The sequence below is a fragment of the Chelmon rostratus genome, chromosome 15, assembly GCF_017976325.1.
Source record: "Chelmon rostratus isolate fCheRos1 chromosome 15, fCheRos1.pri, whole genome shotgun sequence".
Classification (NCBI taxonomy): Eukaryota; Metazoa; Chordata; class Actinopteri; order Chaetodontiformes; family Chaetodontidae; genus Chelmon; species Chelmon rostratus.
This window is the reverse complement of record NC_055672.1, coordinates 1,837,501-1,863,099: the sequence shown is the minus strand read 5'-3', so window position 1 is coordinate 1,863,099 and position 25,599 is coordinate 1,837,501. Positions and strand designations below refer to the sequence as shown.

Here is a 25,599-nt window from a genome sequence, read left to right as displayed (position 1 = left end):
GAGTTGCTTCCTGTGTGTGTTTGATCTTTGCAGGAAATGCCACAATATGAATGACATGAGAGAGAGACAGGTGGAAAGAGAGAGAGAGAGAGAGAGAGAGAGAGAGGCTGAATGGAGAGGTAGAGCGACATAGACACAGAGTGTGCGGGGCGGAAGAGAGAGAGAGAGTCGCCATTACCGCCTGGCAGAGCTGCTGAGGGGAGGGAGCAGAGGGAGGCAGGTTTCGGCTTACAGCGCATACCACACTAACAACACGAAAATACACTAAAATACAGGCTAACCGGCCGTTTGGAGCTACAGGGGCCTGACGTTACACCTTCTGCTAAAGCGGAGTTCGGATTTTGTCGGAGGACACTAATGACCGCAGGCTGTGGATTGTAAAGGAGTTTTTTGCCTCGTAATGTGGGAATGCTTTCTCCTCTTTTCCGTGGTATGTGGATCTGGGAGCGACCATGTTATTAGGTGGGTAGGGGAATGTATTTAGACTGGGATTGGGACTTCATTATCTTAGCTAGCACTCTCCTCTGTGGGCGAAACCTGGCCTCAGGCTCGCGCTATCCTGGGTCAAAGGAAACCGGGTTGAGAATATGAGTCCGGGCTCTGAAACTAGCCCGGGTTGTGCTTTTAAACCGCTTTCCTCCCAACATTAGGCTGGGTTTGGTGTTGCTAACGCTAGCTAGCTAACTATCCCTCACCCTCTTGGCATGCGAGGCTAGCATAACTCGGCTAATGTTAGCTAATCGGAATTGGAAAGGTGGGTTTTTTTTCGGTCCTGGAGTATCAGGGCCGAGCCAGGCCGAGCCGGGTTTCATCTTCTTTCCCCAGGAGAAACTGATACCCACCGTTTGAAAGCCTGCGGTTGCGAGTGTTAGCTGCGGTGCATTGACGCATTAACATTAACGTGTGTTGGTTTTAATTCAAGCAGAGAAAACTCAGGAACCGTCACGTTAACTCCCTTAACTCACTCTCATTCCCCGGTTTTGGGGCTTTTTCCACGGGGTTTGATGTTTTACGTGATATCCGCCTTTTTAAATGTGGTTTATTATAACTTAATAGATCAAAATTAAGCTTGTTTAGAAATAAAAGGAGCATTTATACCTCAACGACTGTTCTGACGTCCGAGTTAAGAGCGTATATTTATCTGTCTCTCTCTCCATATATACATATTTTATCTATTCTGAGTTGGTTTGAAAGTTGCTGGACTGCCAGCGTTCAACGTTAATGTCCTGCTAATCGCTAACATTAGCATCGGGGATGGACGCAGGGTCAGATCCAGGAGTGCCACCGGGCAGATCATTGAATTTTCCGACATTAACCGGAGTGTTTTTACGCATAAACGTCTGATCTGTGATGAGAAGCTGTAACGGTGAGCTCGGCTGTCATTAGCAGCTCGTTAACTGAGTTTATCCTGTGTCTCAGTCAGTGAGTCGGGGGGTTTGTCCTGCTGCAGCCCCGCTTCTCCTTTGCTTTGACTCGGACTGCTGCAGCTCCCTTTGCCCTTTACCCAAACTCTCGTTAAAGGGACAGTCCGGCTTTTTCTCCAGCCCTTTGCAGTCTTCTCACAACACATGCCTCAATTATGAGTTAAAATTTGTAAGACGATGTTTTGCATTCATTTAGTTGCCCGTGACAATCAGAGATGCCTGGTTGCTGATACCAGCGTTAACAATAGCAGAACTGACAGATATAGATAGGCATGTCTGAACAGCTTTGCACTGCTTTCTTCAAGACCTGCATCAAAATGCATAGTGGTATTGGCTTATGCTAATTTGGTGGGAAATAGTCAATATTAGTATCAGCTTCAACAGACCACATAAGGACTGTGGTACTGACAAGCCCTGTTCTGAGTGATGACACGACTGCCTGTGTCACTTGACCTATAAACTGTTGTTCTTTAATCGTCAACACCTCTGGAAGGGGAAGTCAGATGAGTGGCGCTCGAGTTCAGGTCTGGACCTGACGCTGGAGCAGAATGTCATAGTTTTTTAAACTTCTGAGTCTTTTTAAAGTGAATTATTTTTTAGAAGCACCAGCCGGGCGCCTTTCACATAGGTTTGAATGAACATAGTCAGTGTAATCAAAGCTTTATTTGAACTGGCAGCAACAAAGATGTTTTGTTGCACAACAGCAGAGCGAACTGAAGGATATACTGTCCCGAGACACTTAGGAAATGAAAACAATGTCACCACTAAGTCCAGTTATAGTGAAATTACTCATGGTCCACTTACAGTGAGACACTTTGTCTCTTATACACACTTGGAGCAGACTGACTGCATATTTCTAGAGCAAACTGTTTGATTTTGGACTTATTTTCAGATGAATGATTTAGTGGTTTCTTTGTTTTTTGCTTTGTAGTAACTGTAATTCCTCTTTTGATGAAGTAGCTGAAATTTGAAACTGCATTCTGCACACACTTTGTGGCAGTGACAGGTAATGACTTAAAAATGTAAAAGTGAGCAGCCAGAAATCCTGCGACAGCCCACACAGCCCTGGCTGGTCTGTTCTGATTTATACTAGGAAAAGAGAGAAAAAGATGTAAGGTTTGGGGTGTCCATTTTTCTCTGTCCGGAGAGCTCCTTCTTTGCTTAATAGGACACGGTTTGGATTTTTGCTCTCAAGTTTTGATTAATCTCTTCCTGTGGGAGGAGAGTTGTCTGTACCCGAGATCAGAAGTTGTTGTGGGAAACACAATGAGTCAGTGGCACCTCATTTAACGGGGATGGGGGTGCGCTTCTCTGCTGCAGTCCTGCATTGTGATTTAGACTGAAAAAGAAGTTTATTTTTAACTAAAAATCCACCTGGGTGCTTCTTTAAAAGGTCCACCATCCTTGGCAGTGTATTCTACTGTGTTTCAGGGCTTAAGAGCATTTAGTCATTTCTAAACCCAGCTTGCCAAGTGATACCTTAATCCCCCCCCCCTACAGCCTCACAGTGAATAGACTAATCATGATGCACAAGGCTACTTTTAGCTATTAGTGCAACACAAATGCAGTTTGGGCTGTAGTGTGGGCTGTTTGCAGTAATAGTACCATCACAGGTTCCATCCAGGTGTTAACAGTATACCGCTCTCTGGCGAGCGCTGCTACCATTCCTCTCTTCATACGTGTTAATGTTTATTCATCTTATATGGTCTTATATCGACCCTGTGTGTTGACAGCAGTGCATGTAGACTTTGATATTGGCTGAAACAAATGCAAAACAGATGTTTGGATGTGGGTGACTGATCTTCTCCAACACTGTGGTTCAGATGGGAATCGGGAGGAATGTAGGGCTGTAATAGTAAGTTGGTTAGCCAATCAATAGGAAATTAATAGACTTCAGTTGTTGTGGGTTTAGTCAAGATCCTCAGTTTGTCCTAGTTGCAGTGTCACCAGTGAGAAGAGAAGCTAATTTTGTACTGTTTAATGTCATTAATTAAATATTTAGGATTGTTTTGGCTGGTGGGTGGACTAAGGAAGCAAATGGTAGACACCACGTATGCCTAGGAAATAATAAATGAATGTGTACATGTGTAGTGCCTCACCTAGCTCAGAGACACTGGGAGCTACAGTCAGGCGTGGCACATGAGGCCATTGTAGGGGATAGTGGTTAGATTTGTAAACCTGACTGACCTGCTGCTCTGTGTCTCTCTGACATCATCGAATGTCTTAGGTGTGTTTGAGGTGCTCCTACTTGGAGGCACCCAAATCATAGACCAGGTGACAAAACATTCGTGGCACATTTCCTGCACATAATTGAGCCAATTTCCCCTAATTTACTCTTGTACACAAGTGTATTTGCAGTCTCACAAATACACAATTGGGTTTTGTGATCTCTTTTCGACCTTAGATAATTGAATTCAATGAGTAACATCCTCCTTGTTTTGGATTTCTGAATAAATTTCCATCTGTGTTGTTTTATTATAAGGTTGCAATAGAGCTGCTGAACTCACAAAGTATTATTTCCTTGCACAAAACCCCTGCACAGGTGACATCATCATCTTGGCCTCTATAAACAGTCAAGGGAAACCTTATTGCTTCGTCTCAGTGGACTGAATTCCTACTCTGGTGCAGTTTCTCAGGCTCAGCATGCCGTCGTGCCGCAGCTAGCAGTTCCAGCTCACGCAGGCAAATTCACTGGCTGATTGCCATCGTTCTGTAAAACACAACAATGATGGTGATTCTCTCTGCAGTTATCAGTTATCAGCCTCTAGTTAGGTCATGAAAGGGTTCAGGCTTATTTGACTGTGGCAGTCCCAGATAATACTGACAGAAAGGTTGCACAGTCGATCACATGAATGTGCCAAATTTGTGCCTCATTTTTAGTTTCTGTTATCAGTAATTGCTGAATATTAGTTTTCAGCATCGTCATTAGTGATTTTCATCCCACCACATTGTTAATGTTAAATAGACAAGGTGCAAGCAGCAGAACTGTCCCACAAATAATCAAGACCGACAATTAGGATTAATAATCATGACCAGAATACCAGGCGAAATATATTACAATAATAATCAGGATTATACGTTTAGCCCTAATCATGTAGCCCTAGGATGTGCCGATGATGATAGCAAATCTGTGAACTGATTTATTTTCTCTGTTTCATTCTCACAGCGAAGCAAATCATTTCTAGGTCAGTGACTGTCAAAGGGCTGGAGTTGCATGCCATTTTTATCCTGCCTCGGCACAAATTGGTTGAAAGCACTTCTTTTTCTCTGCGAGGGGGAAAGTGACATTGCTGAGCACGATCCGTGATTGAATTACTGTCCCTTTCTCTTATATAAATTGTACCGTCACACTTTAGTTTTTGTTGTCTGAAAAGTCCATTTTGACATTGCAGTTTTTAAAACAAAATGTGCCTTTTTAAAAGACTTTTTCATCACATTTTTATGTTATGTTAATGTAAGACCAGCACATTTTATTACCAATACATGAAAGGCCAATGAAAAACCTTTTATTAAGGCTTCACCATTTAGGAGGGATTATTTTGTTCTGCAGAAGTGTGATAATGTGTACCTTTGTCTAATTTTCTGATAACTGTGTAATACAAGATTAACATGTCTGATTCGTTGTTTTAAATCACCACACCATGCACACATGTACATGTGTGTCCGAGAGGGATATGCAAAGAAACAAAAAGCTAATTATGTTATTTGTGATAAGGAGACCAAAGTGCTCTGAGGACGAATCAGTGCAAATATGTTTTTGTTTGTTTTGCCTTTATCTTTTCCTAATTGTGAATTCCATGTCTTGCAGGCAGGTGATAAAAGGAGAAGCCGGCTGTTCTATCCCAGCTTAAAGAATACCCAGGATAGAAGCTGAGAGATACAAAGAGTTGGAGGGGATTCATTACTACCAAGGGAAAATCAGAATGAAAGTGCCTCTGTACCACTGACAAGCAGCACTGGAATGATATCTTGACCTTTTTTCCTGGAAGTGACCAAGTTAGCGATGAGCGGGGGGATATAATGGCAAAGAACAAGGATGCACGCCCTCCGACATTCGCCGTCAGTGTGGTTGGCCTCTCGGGGACGGAGAAAGAGAAGGGAAATTGTGGCGTGGGCAAGTCCTGCCTTTGCAACCGTTATGTGCGTCCTGATGCGGACGGCTACTACTCAGAGCACACCTCAGTGCTGAGCACAATCGACTTTGGGGGACGTGTTGTTAACAATGACCACTTCCTGTACTGGGGGGACGTGTCCCATCGAGGGGACGATGGGTTGGACTGTAAAATCCAAATTATCGAACAAACGGAGTTCATTGATGACCAGACGTTTCTTCCGCATCGGAGTACCAACCTGCAGCCATACACAAAACGGGCGGCAGCAACCAAACTCCAGTCGGCAGAGAAGCTTATGTACATTTGCACGGACCAGCTGGGCTTGGAGCAGGACTTTGACCAGAAGCAGATGCCTGATGGGAAGCTGAACATTGACGGCTTTGTGCTCTGCATTGATGTTAGCAAGGGTTGCAATAGGAAGTTTGATGACCAAATGAAGTTTGTCAACAGCCTCTACTCCCAAATTGCCAAGTCAAAGAAGCCGATTGTCGTCGCCGCCACAAAATGTGACGAGTGTGTGGACCAGCACCTGAGGGACCTGCAGGCCTTTGTTGCCAGCAAGAAGAACCTGCTGCTAATTGAGACCTCGGGACGCTCCAATGTCAATGTAGAGCTATGCTTCAACGCCCTCATCCAGCAGCTGGATAAAACAAGGGGAAAGCCAAAAACTGTGCCATACCTGGAGGCCTATAAAATCCAACGGCAGCTTGTTGCCTCAGTGACAGATAGATTTGAGAAATTGATGGTACACACGCTGAGAGATTATCACACCACGTGGAAAACGGTGGCTAACAATCTGAAGGGCCAACCAGACTTTGACGAGTTCATCACCTTGGAGGGCTCCAGGAAAGCACGCAACATGTTCACAAAGCACATTGCACAACTGAAGCAGGAGCACATTAAGAGGAGGAGGGAAGAGTACCTGACAACACTACCGAAAACCCTTAATCACCTCCTCAATAACCTGGAGGAGGTTGAACACCTCTCATGGCCTGAGGCACAGAGTGTAATCCGGAATCGGCATGATTTCCAGTGCTGGTTTGTGGTTCTGGAACAGACGCCGTGGGATGAGACAGACCACATCGACAACAGTGACCGCCGGATACCCTTTGACCTCCTCGATACACCTGATGGCGAGAGAATTTTCCATAACCATGTCCAGCACCTGCTGTGTGAGAAAAGAAGGGGGGAAATGAAGGAGAGGTTCAAGAAGACGCTGGAGAGGGTTCATTTTATCAGTCCAGGCCAGCCTTGGGAGGAAGTCATGTGCTTTGTCATGGAGGACGAGGCCTACAAGTACATCACAGAATCAGATAGGAGAGATGTTTACTGTAGACACCAGCAGGAAATAGTTGAAAGGGCCAAAGAGGATTTTCAGGAAATGCTTTTTGAGCATGCTGAGCTATTCTATGACTTGGATCTAAATGCCACCCCCAGCTGTGATAAGATGAGCGAAATTCACAGTGTGCTGAATGAGGAGCCCAGATACAGAGCACTGCAGAAACTTGCCCCAGATAGAGAGTCGCTCCTCCTCAAACACATTGGGTTTGTTTACCATCCCACTAAGGAGACATGTCTGAGCGGGCAGAACTGCGTGGATCTGAAAGTGGAGCAGGTTTTAGCAAACAGGCTGGTGCAGCTCGAGCATGGACGCTCTAATCTCTACTATAACAGTGCCAACATTGATAAGATCAACCTCTGCCTCCTGGGAAGGGAGGGTCTCTCACAGGAATTAGCCAATGAGATCCGAGCTCAGTCCACAGATGATGAGTACACCCTGGATGGTAAAATTTACGAACTGGAGCTTCTTCCCGTGGATGTCAACTCCACACTGCTCTTCAGCCACACATGGGTCAACACTTTCAAGCCGCATGGCTGCTTTTGTGTGTTCAACTCCATAGAGTCCCTCAACTGTATCGGAGATTGCATAGGCAGGATCAGAGCGGAGATAGCACAGAGTAGGAGAGATAGGTTTGCTCAGCCGCTACCATTCATCCTCATCCTGGCAAATCAGAGGGACAGTGTTTGCAAAAACATACCTATCCTGAGGCACCAGGGCCAACAGCTGGCAAATAAGTTGCAGTGCACCTTTGTCGACATCCCCTCTGGGGCCTTTCCACGTAAATTCACAGAGTTCCAAATCAAGCAGGGTCTCCGAGCAGTGCTTGAGGGGCTTAAGCATAACTTTGATCTCTTGGCCCCATTGCCCTCTATCAAGGACATGTCAGAGACGGACCTTAGGATAGTCATGTGTGCCATGTGCTGGGATCCTTTCAGCGTTGACCTCATCCTCTCGCCTTTCCTAGACTCACATTGCTGTAGCGCAGGGCAGCCGGGCCAAAGCAACACCCTGATACTGGACAAGATCATTGGGGACAGCAGGAGGAGGATCCAGGTCACTGTCCTCTCCTACCACTCTGCCATCGGTGTCCGCAAAGATGAACTGGTACACGGCTACATTTTGGTCTACTCTGCGAAACGCAAGGCCTCCATGGCAACCCTGCGGGCATTCTTGGCTGAAGTCCAGGACGTGATCCCCGTCCAGATGGTGGCAATCACAGACAGTCAGGCAGACTTCTTTGAGAATGATGCCATCAAGGAATTGATGACGGAGGGTGAGCACATTGCCACAGAGATTGCTGCCAAGTTTACAGCACTCTACTCGCTGTCGCAGTATCATCGTCAGACAGAGGTTTTTACACCCTTCTTCAATGAAGTGCTAGAGAAAAAGCCAAGCATTGAGAGTTCCTTCCTGTTCGACAGCTCGTCACGGGAGTGCACCACTGGTGCTAGCGAAGACGTCTTCCCCACCTCGCCACATAGTCATTCCCCGGCTTACAACACCTATTATCCAGAATCCGATGATGACAACGAGGCACCCCCACCTTACAGTCCTATAGGTGATGATGTTCAGCTTCTCCCCACACCCAGCGAGCGGGCCAAGTACCGGATTGACCTAGAAGGCAATGAGTACCCTGTCCATAGCACGCCTGTTGGAGACCATGAACGCAACCACAAAGTGCCTCCACCTGTCCGGCCCAAACCAGTGCTCCCAAAACCTAATGTCAAGAAGCTGGACCCAAACCTGCTCAAAACCATCGAGGCGGGCATGCGAAGCAACCGTAGGATGCCGCGTGGCCCAATGACACACACCGAAGACGTGGAGGCGTCAGAAAACTATGCAGACCCCGTGGACACCTTGCTAAGGTCTAGGGGCTTCCACAACGACGACCTATATGCTGTGCCTGATGATACACACAGCCGCCTGGTCAAAATAAGAAACTCCTTTGGCGGGTTGCACGGCCTCCATGGAGGAGGAGAGGAGGAGAATGGATTTGACAGGAAGTCTCAGGCTGGACGGCGGCCCTCAAAATATAAACATCGCTCTAAAATCTTGTTCAGCAAGACAAAGGCCTACCAAAGACGATTCCACTCCGACAGCGACGGGGAGGAGTCTGGCCCCGCCACGCAGAAAAAGAAAAAGGGAAGAGCCCACCGGGGCAGCGAGGAGGATCCGTTGCTGTCCCCTGCTGACCCCTGGAAAGGCGGTATAGATAACCCTGCCATCACGTCTGACCCTGAGCAGGAGGACAAGAAGATGAAGAAGAAGAAGACGCCAAAGACACCAAAGGAGCCGAAGAAGGTGAGTCTCGTCTGTCGTGCTTCTGACTTCTGCAGAGTTTTAGTGCTAGGATGGTTCGAAACTGCTTCATAGAGCAACAAAAGACAGAAAGAAGCAAGACAGCATTGATATTATAGTCTCCAAAACACTGAGCCTTTGCTTTCTTGTGTTGTTTTTAAGAGTGACTGAAAGAGAGCTTCAGTGCAGTGAATTTGACTGAGAGAATGAAGGAGTGTGTGTGTGAATGAGAGCGGAAGAGATTGTGTGTATAGTAGTGTGTGGGTGTGAGATATGAGCAGATTTCTGTTTTAATAGGCTCAGGACTCATGGTGAGAATAAACTAATTTGATAATTGATTGATCGGCCCCACTGCTGAAATTGTTTATGAGCCTCCCTTCCTTTACAGGCCCCAGACAGCCAATAAAATGCTTGATAAAAGCCGCTCTGTTAAAGACAGTAGGGCTCTGTCTGTACAATCTGAGAGCAGAGGCTGCATCTGTGATATGATGCCTGCTTATCCTTTACAACAGCTCTCTAAAGGCTTGTCTGAGACTGCCGAGCACAGACATGAATATATAAGGAAGTGCATTTGATTCAGCCACTAGCATCGAAATGCCAAAACAAATACGTGCATGGCAATGAAACTCGCACTTTTCTGAAGACAAATACACATGTACAAGTGAAGAAACACGTTAGCATGAATCAAGCAGCTGGGCTTAAAATGCACAGTGCATGCACACACATCTACTCATAAGCATGCTCATGGACCTACATACTAATTCCTTCCAAGCACATTCACATTAAACATAAAGGACTGAAATATAAAATGTTAATAATATTTTATAGTCAGTACTAGATGCTCGGAACGCATCCTTTGTGCCAGCTTTTATGAATTGCACTGTTGCAATGTTAAAACAAACTTCACATCTTGATCAGAAACATCTGATTTCCATTAAAAATATTTGTAGTCACTTGAAAAATAGAATACAGAAAAATCTGGCTGTACTACTATTTAGCAGTTGCAGTACGTGCATGCTCAAACACACATACGCAGGTGAGCACGCTGGCGCGAATCAGATAATAGCGTGCAAATCAGTATAGAAGCAGCCGGCGGTGCTACATGGGCGTCGTGAATGCAGGCCATTGTTGGAACATTCAAACTGTCTTTGATAATCAGAGGAGAGCGAGAACCACAAGGTACAAAATGGAAGGTGTTTAGTCGCCGTCCTGGCCAATTAGAAAGGAGCCCGAGCCGCTGTAGGCATGACAACACTTTGAAGAGTAGAGGAGTGTGGGAAATCAAAGCCACCTCGATACCTCGTTACTCGTCCCAGCTTTGGTCTTGACTAACGGTTTTGTCTGTTGTTGTCTTCTTTCTTCTCGTCTTCCTCCGTATGGGCCTCCCTCTGCCTCCTCCCTCTCTCTCCCTTCATCCCACTAACTTTCTCTCTGATCTATTTCCCGATTGCCCTCCTCCTCCTCCTCTTCCTCCTCTTCTTCTCTGATATGTTCTTCCTTCTCATCACCCTCTCTCCTCCATATCTGCTCTCCCTCGTGTCTTTCTCAATTCCCCTTTCCTTCCTTCCTCTTCTTTCTACCCCTCATGATTTTCCTTTTCTCTTTTATTTTTTCTTTCCACTCATCCATTATAATCAACCTCATCAATCCCAACCTGCTCTTCTCCCTCCTCCATGGTTCGATGTGGCTTCTTTCCTCTTTTCCTGTTCCTCAATCGCCTTTTTAAACTTGCAATTTCTTGTTTTCTTCGTTTTCACTTCCCCATTTCTTCTCTCCTGTTTTTCTGTCTCTCTGTTTCCTCTTTTTTCCTTCCTTTCCTTCCTGTTTCTCCATCTCCTTTTCTTTGTGTACCCCTCTCGGTCTGTCTCTACCTGCTCTCTAACATCACTTCCTCCTTTAACCCCCCTTCCCCTCCTGTCCTCCTTCCTTTATCATCCTCTTGTCTCTTCCTTCCTTCCTTCCTTTATTACTTCTCTTACCTACCTATCTTATCTTATTCCCTTCACTCTTCTCTCTCCTCACCTTGGTTCCTATCATCTCATCCCACTCCTTATCATCTCATCCCCCTTTATAGCCGAAATCTTCCAAGCCCCCCAAGCCTCTGTATCCCCCCACCCGGAGAACGTGGGAGAGCAACTACTTTGGCGTTCCCCTGCAGAACCTGGTGACCCCGGATCGACCCATCCCACTCTTCATCGAGAAATGTGTCGACTACATCGAGCGCACAGGTGAGTTTTGCGTTTCCATCTTTTATCCCACTCCTCTGTTGTTTTTGGCGCTTTCGTCTGTCTCTCAGTCTTCTGCCTGCGCGTTCAGGTGCATCCAGGCTCTCTCTGGTATTTTGTAACTCTAGCGAGCTACAGCTGGTGTGTTGTTACATGCAAAAGCTTTGTGGTTATTTGCTGTGATGATGCCTCTCATGTCTTTCCAAATAAGCAATTGAACAAGAGAAGGAAGGACGGATGAGATGGGGGGATGATTTAAGGTGGGAGGGATGAAGCACATGAATCTAAATTCTAAGACGGCTCTCTTCTCGTCTCTGATGTTACCAGTCAAACATGTTTTGTCTGGTCTGTCAACCAGCCTGCCAGGCTGCCGCTCAGAACAAGTCGATTTCAATTCAGTGAGCTTTATTGGCACGGCGTTTGATGTGTTTCCAAAGCACCGCTGGAATGATTACAAAATAAGGTGGTAAAATATTGCCGAGATCAAAGAACTGATTGAGGAGCGTTACTGGAGAGATTTACACAAGTATCCATTAATCAGCCATACACAGGAGAGGACAAGAGAAAATGAGATGGTACCGTATGAAAAGCTGCAGATGTGAAGGTGTTGATGGCTGCCTGGTGACTGCTGAAGTATCTGTGGGTTATGAGACCTTTGCTGTGTCTGAAGGTACAGCTCAAACTATTATGACTAAATTTGCTGGTTACAGCTTCTCAAATGTGAGGCTGTGCTGCTTTTCTTTGTTTTGCACCGTTGTAAATTCAATATCCCTGGCTTGTGGACTGTAAATTGGACAAAACAAGCAATTTGAATGTGTCCCTTTGGGCTCTGGGAAATTGTGATTGTATTTGGCAGATTTATCAATAATGAAAACAATCGTTAGGTGCAGCCTGAACTGCCAGTAATACTGTCGCCCTCTCCCATCAGCCAGTATCAGGGCCAAAGGTTGTTACTTCAGACCCCCAGAGCAGGAAAAGGTGGTTTTCAATAGTTTTGATTAATGCAGGATAAATAAAGTTTAAAATAAGGCAGCCTGTTCGGACTTGTGTAGCTCAGAGTGGTGATGCAGGCACCCAGTGCATGCTGGGTATGTGCCTGGCTTCCTGCCAGCTGTCGTAAAGAAGGCCCCTAAAGTCTGCGAGTTTCCTCAGTGAGCTCATGGATCAGTCTGATAGATAATGAAGATAAGATCTCGGCATTTTAAGAGAGTTTATTTTCTTTTTGGTTGCCTGCGATGAGATTCAAACCCACAACCCATCCAGCTTTGAATGCCTTGCTCTGCACATCTTTCCGTCTGCCTATTGAAGATCCACGAACATACCAAACTGTTACTCTTTCCCTCTGACCACAGCGATGAATATTTTAAACATGTTTAATATTTTATGAGCTTGTTGCATAATATATTTACTCATGGTTCACAACTCTTTTCCATGTTTAGTGCCTTTGAATAAGCTCTAAGAGGCAAAAGCGTCTCTTGCTGAAAGACCTCAAAGTAACTTTTCCTCCAGTCAAATTCTTTAAAATATCTGATGATGTGATGTTTCCTGCTGAGTTTTTGTTGGTGTGTGTTTATGTGTTCGGGGGAGGGGGAGGATTTGTGTTTTTTATCGTGTCCTCAATTCAGGATCAGGTGTAGTGTTTGTGAAAGTTAGAGGACGGCTCTTTAAGGTATTTAGATCTTGTTTTGAAGACAGTTGTTGTGTAATTGTACCCGTAGTGGCTGAATGTAGGAACCCTCCAGCTGTCGATATAAAAATCTCTTCAACCCGAGACTGAAAACACGTGTCTTATCACCTTCTTCCCTCCTCTCTCCCCCATCTGATGCCATATGTGCAGCACAGTATGTCCATTAAAAGGAGGTATTTCCTGTGTTCCTACCCGTGTTCGCTTTGCGTTACGTGTTCGGCTCTGTTTTGAAGGTAGCGCTTGTGTCTGAGCTCTTTTCGTTTTGGGGCTGTTAATTCCTGTCCTGAAAATCCCCTCCGAATATGTTTTGATATTCAGCTGGATCTACATGAGCCCGTTGGTGGCTGCCAACCGAATTTAGGATTAATCTGGGCGCTGTATGTGTGTGGATTTTGTGTGCGTGTGTGCGGACGCCTGCCAGCTGACAGCAGTGTATTGGAGATTTCATGGGTAGTGCCGTGAAACCCTCTAAGTCCAGACGGTCTGTTGGGTGGATTTAACAGCTTTTCCCCTCCCTTCTTTTTGTGGAATATCATTTCTCGCCAGATGCAATGAGAACATCTTTGTGCTTTTTTTTAAAGCCCGCTGTTGTATAAGGTGCCTCATATCCTGACGATTTAAGGGCTTTTACAACTTGATGAGACCTTTCAGGTTGTTTTTTCTTGGGGAGCCTCGGTAGGGGTCGTCTCTGTATACAGCCTGGTTGCCTTGGTAGGGTTTTAATCTGCCTGTATAACATATTTGAGTTTATAGCTCAGAGGGTGGGGTCGTCCTGTGAATGTAGAGAGCTGTAAGTGATTGTGGGTGTTGTCGTGATAGCTCAGTGGCGAGGAAGACTCTCCTTCAGTGGAAAAACTGTCTGCAGAGACCTCTCCGTCTGCAGGGATCCACCCCACTAATGCCTGCTAAAATAAGATAGTGAATCTCTGCCAACTGTAGAGCTGCTGCTCGATGTGAACTCTGACCTCTGAGCAGGGTAGGAGGAAAGAGACCGTCACAGTGGGAATCATTAAAACATCACTATTATGTCGTGTTATTGTTGTTTTTCCAACAGACACCAGTCACATTAATTGGGGGTGAAAGTCAAAGTGTTAAAGCACTCCTTATGGTGGCCAATTTAATCGTGTTTCTTTCTCTGGAAAAATACAGCAGAGAGTCTGTTTTGTGTTTCTGGTCCGTGACTGAGAGTGTCACCTACACAGCTTCATCACTTTCAAGAAAATAATGCCATATTACACCCATACTGTTACTGATTGACTCTCCTGGAAGTGCAAAACAGACATTAATCAGTATTGAAATTCATCAGAATATGCTCAAATTGAAAGTTGGGCTGGTTTTTGTTCTGACTGAAATCCTGTTGACTTTCTCTGCAAATCGATTAATGCCAATTTTCGACTAATGGTTGGCCAAAACTAGCAATTTGAAGATGTCTCATTTGACTCTTGGGATTTGTGATGGTCTTTTTTCCCAGCTGGACATTAAACAGATAATTGATGAGTCAGACAAACAGGACAACTAACGATTATTTTCATTATTCATGAATAGGCAGATTATTTCCAACTGAATTGTTTGGTCTATAATATAATGAGTGAGAAATGCACCTCGCAGTTTCCCAGAAACAAAGGTCACATATTGGAATTGTTTGTTATGGCACTCCAAAAAACACAGACATTCAATTTACCATCATAAAAGACAAATATTCCCATTTGAACATCTTAAAACACTGAATTTTTATTGAAACAGTAATTAATCTGTTATTGAAATCATTCCTGATTAATCTTTTGTTAACAGCCGATTGGATTAATCCACTAATTGTTTCACTGCTGCAGAAAAGGATTTAGTAGACAGTAAAAGAAACCTGCAGGCCTTGTGTAGTCGCAGTTATTCTTTTGGTTGCAGGAGGGAGGAGTGGTAATCTCCAGGAGGCCAGACTGCTGGTTGGTTTAGTTTAACCACATATAATAAGCTGCCGGCTGAGAGGCACAGAGGCAGAGAGGTGATGATAGCTGTTTGTGGTGCCTTTGGTTTCAGACCAGAAAGTGTGAGAGGAAAAACTGTGAATTTATGTGTGTGTGTGAGTGTGTGAGAGATGGAGCGTCGCTGTCAATGTGACTGAAAGTGTGAAGACGTGAAACTGTGATTCCGTGTGTGACCTTTATTTGGTGGGTTTGTGGAAGTGATAAGACTGTGCCGCGCGTCGTGTACGTCACCTCCTTCCAACCTGCTAGATTAGTGCAGATGCAGAACTTTTCTGGAGTTTTACGGTGAAAACTCAACGCGACATTTTCCAGGAATCGGCTAATTAAGTGCACGTCTCTGTCTAGAGCTTCGTATCAAGAATGTTAAAGAAAGTGAGATAAAATGCTCCATTAAACAAGGGTGATGCTTGTTCTGTGCTCGCTGTCTCTCTGTTTCCTGTTAGGAGAGGTCTGCTTGTTATCATTTTTAGTGCGTTCCAGTCGCCACATTCTAATTATAATGCAACTAACAGGCTTCCCAAAGGCCCCGCGAGCCCTTAAAGGTTTGTCCATTTTAAGAAAAATTCACCAAAGCCTTGAGTGTTTCTGAAAATAATGAATGGCCTCGAAAACACCGTTTTAAATAAAAGCTGAGCACGCAGTTTTGTCAGCACGCCTCCAGAGGAAAACCCAGGGATGTTTTAACTCAGAGTTATCAGCTCGACGTAACAAGTTTAATCATAGACAGACACCCATAATGTGGTACCGTCTTTCCTCATGAAATGACACATGTGAGCCTGCTCTGAATTTTATTCAAAAACACCTGGAAAATCAGTGTCCTTGAATTTGTCGCCAAGGTGATTCCTACGTGATGAGCATGTTCTTATGGAGGAATACCTTGTAATGTCATTCATATCATACTGCAGCGTGTTGAGATCCACCAAGTATTTCTTGCTGTGTCTCTGGACTGCAGAGTGCAGCTCTGTTCACATTATTTCAAAGGCTTCAAGTCTTTTTTTGCCACAGTCTGATTGTTCTTCAGCTGACAGAAAGCTTTTAGGATCTTTTTATCCATCAACCATCCATGTTCTTCTTATTATACTGATGGAACGCGGTTTGATATTTATGCATATAAGGGCTTCTTTAAATAATCTAGGATTACAAAACGTCCTCCTGTGCAGGTTAATAGAAGCAAAAAGCTAACGTTGAAGAAGCCGAGGAAAGGCTGGTGGAGCAAAGTAAGAAAGTATCAGCAGTGACAGTGACAGGAAGGATGTTAATGTATGTTATACCATGGTCTGATTGGCTGCAGGGTGTCCGTTAAAAAGTGTTATAGGACACCTATAAAAGAAGTTCCGGTCAAGTAGCCTGATTGTTCTAAATTATTGTGCTGGCTCAAACGCTAGTTGGTAACCGTGGCAACAGAAACTCAGAACATACGTTAACATACGTTATTTCACAGTTTATTTATCACAACGGCAAAACAGTAGACAAAACATGAGTGATTTTATAGTTTCATTTAACCTATTTAGGAAACTATCTTTGGACTTTGATTCTTTGAAACAAATTTTCGCATCATCCTCTGGACAAACACGAGCGGTAAGAGGTGCACTTGTCCTCTGAAATGATGCTTTGTAACGTAACATAACGTTAAGCAATCATCTCACTTCCCTCCACTGATTAGGCCTAATATAAGAGCTGCGGCCGACTGAGCTGCAGGTTCTGTGGCCAGAGCTGGTTACCTTGGCAACGCGTCACAACGAGAGATATTAAATAGTCCGCTCAGCCGCTTCTTGTGAAAAACTTAGGATTTTAACGGTAAAAAACAACATTAAGGTATTCATAATTGATTTAACGTTTATTTTTTTCGTAAGTGACCATACTATTAGCGGGATAATGCCCTTCGAGGTGTCCATTATCAGAAATGAATGGACGACGCGGAGGCGTGAACCGTCCGACGCGAAGGGCATTATCCCTTACTTAATGTATGCTGTATTCTCACCATAATCATTTCATTTGTTGTCGGATGTTTTTGTAAGTACAGCAGCTGCCCATAGGATGTGGATGCAGTGAGGGGTGAAAGCGCTGTGGATGCTCCATGATCCTTGCTGAGTGTCAGCCTCTCGTGCGCACACACATGCATGTACCAGTGTTTTTCATGCATTTATCTTGGAGGAACCGTGAATATACCTGAATGCACACGTTTACCTGTGTCAGCGTGAATGAGTCGCCGTTGGAGGCAAAATGATTGCATCTAAAGGAGAGTTTGTCTGTTGGCCTCTAAAGGACCAAGTCTGCCTCTGCCTTGGGTGTCTCTTCTGTGTGTGTGTGTGTGTTTGTGTATCTGTGTGTGGTCTTTACAGCACAGTGATAAGTCCTGAACTTACATTTCTCCAAAATGCATCAGTCAGGGGATCATGCTTTTAGACAGCCACGGTTTTACCCATCTGTACAAGGTCGAGTACAAATCTCCACTCGGTATTTTCTGCATTAAGCTCTCGCCGTTATCCGGAACAACTTACCGAGAGGTCAGTGGCAGCAGATCTGCCAGAATCCAATATTAAGGAGGCGAAAGGTCACAGCAATAGAGACTTGATAATACTCCTGAGAGAGAGGAAATCTAAGAAGAGCTAAAGAAGATGGTGAAAGGATGTTTTTTACAAAAAGAGATGTGGAGACGCAGTGACATGAGGTACTTACAGAAAGTGTCCTGCCCACGCACTCAGCAACATTTCTTCGTATTAAAAGTGAACTCTCGCAGAAATTCAGACAGCTCTAGCTTTTGAAAAATGACTTCTTTAGTGAGGGAAACGCAGTGGGTTAGGTGTCCCTGAGGAGACGTCCCTGCCAACGAAAAGTCACACCGTCCAACTGTCCTAGAGGGAGTCACGGAGACGTCCTGCTTGTTCTTCACGCTCATGCCTTTTGATTGTTGAAGTGCCGTCTTAAAGAGCCGTTAACCATCGAATAATATCAGTCGTTTCAGTGTCTCCTGATGTTCTAAATGCTGTTTCAGTGGTAGATGAGGGTCAAATTCAGGCATACTCATCCTAAAACCATTTTATGAACATACACCACAGGAGTGAATAATTAACTGTGCGAGCTCGCTGATGCCGGGTGCTGATGCAAATTCTTCATATTTTATATGCCAACCATGTTGCCTTTTAGCAGCGTGGTAACACTGATCAGGAACCACATCGCTGCACAAGCCAGCTTTTTAGAAAACACACTTTTTTAAACAAAAAAACAAAACATCAGATGGAAATCAGTTGTTCTCTTGTTTCATTTGTCTCGATGGTAAAATGCTTTACAAAAATAGGTGAAATGGTTTGCAAAGCCGTGTAAGTGAGGCACTGGTTCACTTGTTTTCTTCTTCCAAAATGCTCTTTGTTCACCCAGAACTGCTGACATCTTGGTATTTTAAAATGGCTAAAGCACACACACCCCGGGCTCAGTCTGCACCAGTTTAGGCTGCACATATTTTAATCTAGAGCAACGATCCTCTGCTTAAATCGAACATTTGCTGTAACATCCAGGGAATGAAATGTCAGTCAAATCTAACTATCCAGCCCTCTCTGGTACCCCAGCAGTCCTTGAAACTTCATTTTTGCCAACTTCTGGGCCTCAAGCCAAAACGTAAAAGGCACAATAAGGTCGATTTTTGTCAGGTTTGTTTACATAAAAGCCCTCAGAGCATCAGTTTGGTGTGTGAGTATAAAACCTTTCGACCAACAGGGTCTTGGAGAGGAAGGGGATCTTTCGGATGACGAGCAGATGGCTGCGAGTGCGCGAGTGAGGACACACAGCTCTCTGCTGCCGAACTCGATTAGAGAAGTTTTATTAAATGTTTCCTGTTCCCCAGAGACATGAAATGGTATTTGGCACGAAGGCTGGAGAAGGGAGAGAGAGAGGGAGAGAGAGAGAGAGAGAGAGGAGCCGAGCAGTGATTAAATAGCTTTTTGATGTTGATGCATTTGGAGGTCCCATTGGTTGTTATCTTCCCCAGCACTTAGTTTAATGTGAGGAGGGATGGATGGAGGGGGGAGAGGAGTTTCTGTTCTCGGCTTTTCAAAAGAACTTCCATCGGCTATTTGACCGAATAAAACAAGTTTTAAACGAAGTTTGTTTGCAGAAGAAAAATCATTTTGAAAGCAAATATCAGTCCGTTTGTGTAATTTATCGTTTCAGTTTCTAATTTCGCCTCCGTCTCTGGTTATGTAATCATTTCTGAATCAAAACCCCCGATAACTGTGCTGAATAAAACATTTAATAACAGTAACAGTACAGAGCAAGTGTTATTTTGCTTTAAAGATGCTTAACGGGCATTAAATACTAAAGATCGTGTCGCTAAAATTAAAAGAACGATCGAGAAATAAATGGTCCAATCAATTTCACATCGGTTAATCACTGTAGAGCTTTATGACACGGCTTACATTCCCAATGCTGCCTTTTAATAGATGAGTTTTAAGATGTTTTACTGACATTAAATACCAAAGATTTCTTAATCAGTATGGAAATGTATGACACTTTTTATGCTGATGATGTGGTGTTTTATTCATCTTTCACAAACTAAACGTTTTAGTTTTAATGGTCCGCACTCGTAACAGACATCACATTCAGTCTTGATATCTAATTCTTCGCGTCCATGACGTTGTTTTGCACATGTAAATTTCCTCAGCCTGTTGTAACGATGCCAGGCTTCGCAGATGCCCATCTGGCATCTCTGTGGAGAAGGCAGGGAAACCCCGGCAGACTGGTTTTTAACTTCCACTCTGAGCTCTGCTGGAGAATTATTCAGCAGCCATGTCAACCAGGCTTCACACAAAGCTGATTATTGGCTATTTTCAGCCTGCTTTGAAGTCAGATCACCACTCCTGACTTTGTAGGGGAATAGTGGGATTTTCACTGGAGTGAAATAGGTTTTATAAAAAAATAAGTCTTAGATTTTAGGGTGTATCGTTGAGTCTGTGCTTGAACAATGCTGTCATTCAGAGGCGGTTGGACAGAGAGTGTTCAGAATGATATAAAAGGCTATAAAAACACAACTGACAGGAGATGACAAATAATCTTAATATACTGTGTTCTTTTACTCGTCCCTGTCAATCATTCTCTCCACTTCCTTTTATTATATCTCCGCCTGCAGCTCTCTGAGCTTCAGCTGAAGTGAGAGTTCAAGTTGAAAATTGATTGGCGGTTGGCGTGCGTCCCATTCTCTACACTCCCGTCTCTTCCTGTGTGTGTGTGTGTTTGTGTGTGTGTGTGCTGTGGTGTGATCATGTGTGTTGTGATGTAGCCATGTGTGTGTGTTGTTTTCCTGCTGGCAGCTGGACTGACGTCATGTCCAATGGAAACACGGCGACTGAGCTTCCTGTTCAATGGTCAGAGCGGCCAGTGCTCCCAGCAGCCCGATGGGACTGGTCTGAGTGTCTGACCTGTGGCCTTCTGGTGTTACTGTGTGTCTGGGAAGAAACACGTCTCGCATTATTAACGCTTTTTGTAAAAGGCTTTCATACGACAGTCGCAAACGACCAAAAACAGCAAGCTGAGCTGCAGAGGACATGTTGATTAGCGCTGCAGCTAACCATTATTTTCAGTATTTTCAGTTTGCTCAAGCTGACGTCTTCACAGTGCTTGTTCTGTTTGACCAACTGTCTCCTGTCACGTGTTGAGTTTATCATAAAATCCTCACAATTACAGTAGCAGTGATCAATTAATAAAATAGTTCCCCATTCATTGTTCCAGCTTCAATGTTGACGTGCGTCACTTGCAGACATTTGCACAGAAAGCACTCCAATGTTGTTTTTGCTAGCTTTGCTAACTTTCTAAACCTTTTTAGAATGAGTTGTAACATTTTTATTGGCAAACACTCTCAGACGCCACAGAATTAGCTGATAAAGACACGAGGAGTCATCAGTCAGGCTAATTTTGAGCATATTGGTTTGTTCTGTAAAAGCCTCTGATCTGATTTAAAGTATCTTTGGATAAAATCGATGCTAATACTGCAGTGCTATAAAACATTATGATCCAGCTGATCATTTAATCTTGATCTGTAGTTGTCAGGAAGCTTTGATTGTAGTTCAAATACATGTTAAATCTTTATTTAAAGCCGTTTGATCATTTTCAAGGTGAATATGTAGCTTACTAACCTAACTGTAACTAACCTCAATCACCAGCCCACCAGACGCCATCACTGACCAGGCGACATGTTTGTTCTCATCGGCTATTGTTAATGCAAACCAAACTCTGGGTTGCTTCACGTTAAAGGCTTTTTCCTACAGAGGAAACACTGCATGGCCATAATTGCAGCCATGTCTAACATTAGCGATGCTAACTCATTGTTTGTTCAGGACAGGCGTGTCAGCAGATCCTTGTCATTTATCAACGAACGATGAAATAACCTGCAGCTACGATGAACTGAGACAACAGCGGCTTTTCAGTTTCCAGCAGATCAACACGTTCAGACGGAACAGCTGTTCCACCAGTGCTCATGATTTTCAGTCACATTCTCACACGTTATTTTTGTGGTGTGTTTTCCTCCTTTACTTTCACACACACACACACACACACACACTCTCTCTTCTCTCGAGTTTTCCTCCACTGAACCAGGAAGTCACTGAGAATGAAATCGTGACCTTTTTGCGGTTACCTCCGGGTCACCGGTGAATTCCATCTCCTCACATGAGTGCGTTCAGTGAAACTCTGGGGTTTGTGATGTTTCGGTCCCAGCAGGTGTTTTACACGGCGCTGTTTACACGACGGCAGTCTGTGGTGATTAACTGATTAACTTCCTGCTGCCGTGTGGGAAGGAAATTCTTCTGATAAACTCGCTTCTGCAACCTTTGACCTTTTTTACAGTAGCGATACAGTCACTGAAGCTGAGTCACAGCTGTCGCCATGTTTCCCAGTATGTGCAGTGGCAGGTGTTTGATTTTTCCCAGTTAGAGACAAACTGGAGGACGGCGGCCGATGGTCGGTCGGGTTTTAACCACATGTGATAAACCACCAGCTGAGAGACGGAGAGGTGATGGGAGCTGTTTATGTGGCCTGTGGTTTCTGAGCAGATAGTGTGTGTGTGTGTGTGTGTGTGTGAGAGACAACTTAAGAATCTAATTCAAGATTATTGACTTTTTTGGTTCAGTATGTTCCTTCAAAATGTAAGATTTATGCACACAAACAGTTCACATTTTCACACACACACACGCACACATACACACGCACGCTCGGCATCACATCCTGCTCCCTAGCCCGTGGTCTTAATCTCTTCCCTGTGGATTTCCTGGTCACCGACTCAGAGACACTAAGAGATAGGAAAATGTGCGTGTGTGTGATTGTGTGTGTGATGCCTGTGGCTGAATATTTGAGCAGCCACTCCTCCATTACCCCCCCCCCTCTCTCTCTCTCTCTCTCTCTTTTCCTGGTAAATAGGTGAAGCGGGGACTCTAACCTCTTTCATCCAGGCGCCTCCTCCCTCTGGGCAAACTTTGCTCTTTCTGCCTCCCTCGCTCGCCCTCTGTATTTCTTTTCTTGCGTTTGTTCTCTCCGTGTGCTGATCATCCCCAGAGAGAGAAAAATAGCCTTTTTAGGTTAGTTTACTGAACGTGATCGCCTGTTTTTCTGGCATCAACAATATCCCAACCACGACCTCCTTTCTGTGTCCACTATAATACACATGAAAACGCTGTTTTTCTCGTGTCTTGTTTTGGTGAGGAAGCAGAGCTCGAGTCGTCTGTTGTCAGCCGTGGTCATAACCTGTATTTATGGTCATTTTGTCAAACTGGTTTGTGATATACATCTCAGTGCAACAGCGAGAGTTTCCCATCGCCTCATTGTTTTGTGACTGTATGGAAATGAGACTGGTAACTTGAGCCGTACTCAGAGTTGAAGCTATTTATTTTCAGCCAAATAAAGTCACTTTTAATCTTTCACTGTGAAGAACAGCAGCGTTTAGCGAGCAGGACGATAATTGGCCGTCGTGGCCCGAGCTGTGTTTAAACAAAGAGAGCGGCGAGGGTGTGTGGGGGGGGGCAGGACGCAGGTTTGAACAGCTGAAACAGAGAGTAGAGCAGAGAAACCAGGCTGTCAGTCCACTCCTCGACATGTTGGCTGATGAACATTTTCTTTGTTTGCTGACAGAACGAAGGAGAAGAAGATCTTGCTGTCGAGTCCCTCTTTCTCTTTCTGTCCCCCTCTCTTTATGTTGCTGAAAGTGAGGGGGCCAGTGTGAGGATTAGATTAAGGCAATTGGTTATGGCCCCTAGCGTGTGTGTGCAGGAGAGTATTAGGGGGGACAGACGAGGCCAGTTTGAGTCGGGCCAGGGGCTACAGCTGGCTCGGGATGGATTGTGCGTGCGTGCATGCGCGTGTGTGAGTGTGTGAGTGTGTGTGTGTGTGAGGCTAGTGCTATGCCACCTAGCTCTAAGGCAGTCATCTGGTGTAATGGGGCTTGTGTGTAAATGTGTGTGTGTGTGACAGGGAGAGTGTGTCCTGTGGCTGTATCTGAGCAGCTCAGTCTTCCATTAGTTTGCCTTGAAAAGCCCTTATGTTGCCCTTCTCCCTCTTTTTTTTTATCTCTCTCTCCTGTTTTCTGCCACGATGCCGCCAGCGAACATGTGAGCGTGCTGAAAACAAACCAGCAGGCGGGCAGCAGAGTGAATATCATGTTTGCTTGGACTCGAAGAAGAGCAATAAGAAGCTTATATATAAGACGGAGCTTAAGACCAATCCTTCCCTTCATAACTCCATTAGTTCTTTTTAATTAGGACACCTTGGATGACAAAAAAATAAAAGCTTGATCATGTTGGCTGTGAATCTTAAAGCGTTCTATCACCCAAATGACAAAAAAACAAATCTACTGCCTCTCTTGGCTCAGGTGGTGTCTTCTTTTGTAATTTTTTAAAGATATAGATCTGTAAGATTTCTATCTGCACCCAAATGCATGTGAATTGAATTTATTTTGAAATGTTACAGCGCTGAGCAATGACAGCATCTCACAACCGAATCTGTTGCTCAGTATAATCCACACACACACACACACTGTGTTTTTCTTACAGCTACTTGCAGCTGAGGTAATAGACCCAATGGAAACTGTCTATTATTTGGTTGGGTGAACCAACCCTTTAAAGCAAGAACAGAAAAAGAAAAGTGGATAATGTGCTAATCCAACCGCAGTTGGGCACAAATGTTGTGCAGAAAACAGCACACAAAGGGTTTCTTAGTATGAATCGCAGTGTTTACATTCTGCTCTACTCTGAACTCTCAGTCAGGAATTTGCATGTTTTTCTTCACTAGTAAAATATGTTGAATTAAGAACAATAGTATGTCATTTCACCTTCATCCAAACAGGAGACTTTTTTCCTCATTTTGAACCATGTAGAGCTGCTTGGAAAGACGTGTTTTACCATGTGAATGCGCCCAGTTTGTTTAAAGGAATGACTCCAAACGCAGTGGTCTGATGAGGCTGGACCTAAATCATGGCCAGGACACACGGATCAGGTTTCAGACTGAGGCTGTGAGGCTGTAGAGCAGCAGAGTTATTCCATCAGATTTTCTGAACTGATGTGTGGTGAGCGCAACCTTTTGACGTGTTCAGTCAAGCCAGTTGAGTCTGTTTCGAAAAGACCCCCAAAAAGTTGAAGTTTTGGCAGGTAGATCTGCACTCAGATTCATCCTTTTCTGACATTCAGCTGAGATTGAAATATTAAAATAGACTCCGGCAGCCTTTAACTCCACAAATCCTCCGTCCCTGGCTGTTAACAAGGCGGCCGTAAAAACGTCCCGGCTCACTGGTAATCTCACCCTCGTCTCAGCCAATCAGGACTGAAATGTCACCTTGTTTTCAGCCGCAGCTGCAGATCCCGCTGATCGGCGTCATTTTGAATGCTTTGAATGATCGTTGGCTCGAATGGGATCAGCAGAGGGTGAGATCCTGTCTGCTGAACACGTCTTTATTTTTAGCTTTTTTTTTAAGCCTCAGTGTGAGTTTCTGCTCATTGTCTGATTTCCCTCGCCGCTCCCCGCCGAGGGAACTGGTGAGTGTCTCGAGCTTTTGTCGCATTAGGACACATCTGCCTTTTGTTCCACGTCTCACGTGTAAACGCTTAGAAACAAACGGTGTGTATGGCCGGCAGCGTTTTCAGTTGGGCTGTGATTATGGCCTCGCATAAGAAAACAAAAACTGTCAGCTTTTTAGGTGCATGATGGACGACCTTCTGCTCCAAATGATACGGAGAGAAGACACTGATTTAAAAACATTCAGATTGCCTTTAAAGGGGCTCAGTATGTAAAAAAAAAAAAAAATGAAGTAAAAAATCCATCAGCTGGACGTTAGCTGGAAGTGGAAAAGTGTTGAGAGGATTTTGAAGTCCTGCTGCTGCAGACATGTCAGTCTGTCGCCCTTCTGAGAGCCACTGACCTCATCGAGCACCTTGCTGCAGGCTTAGCACGCACACACGCACACACACACACACAGCAGCAGCAGCAGCAGTCGTGTGTGTGTCTGATGATGCAGTAGCTTTGATGAAGGTCTCTGGAGGACGTTCAGTCGGCCATGTTTT

At 44.6% G+C, this 25,599-nt stretch overlaps 1 protein-coding gene across 2 annotated transcripts in view; it reads left to right on the top strand.

Annotated features, from left to right (window-relative positions):
• The first annotated feature begins 212 nt into the window (after positions 1-212).
• arhgap5 (Rho GTPase activating protein 5) overlaps positions 213-25,599 on the top strand; it is a 48,742-nt gene continuing 23,355 nt past the window's right edge. The window contains exons 1-3 of one of the 2 annotated variants that reach the window (XM_041954381.1): positions 213-430; positions 5,233-9,179; positions 11,251-11,404. In XM_041954381.1, the coding sequence (XP_041810315.1) occupies positions 5,445-9,179; positions 11,251-11,404 (3,889 nt within the window). In that variant the 5' untranslated portion in view covers positions 213-430; positions 5,233-5,444. Of the gene's footprint in view, positions 463-5,232; positions 9,180-11,250; positions 11,405-25,599 lie in introns of both variants that reach the window. The other variant, XM_041954379.1, reaches the window with a different exon arrangement.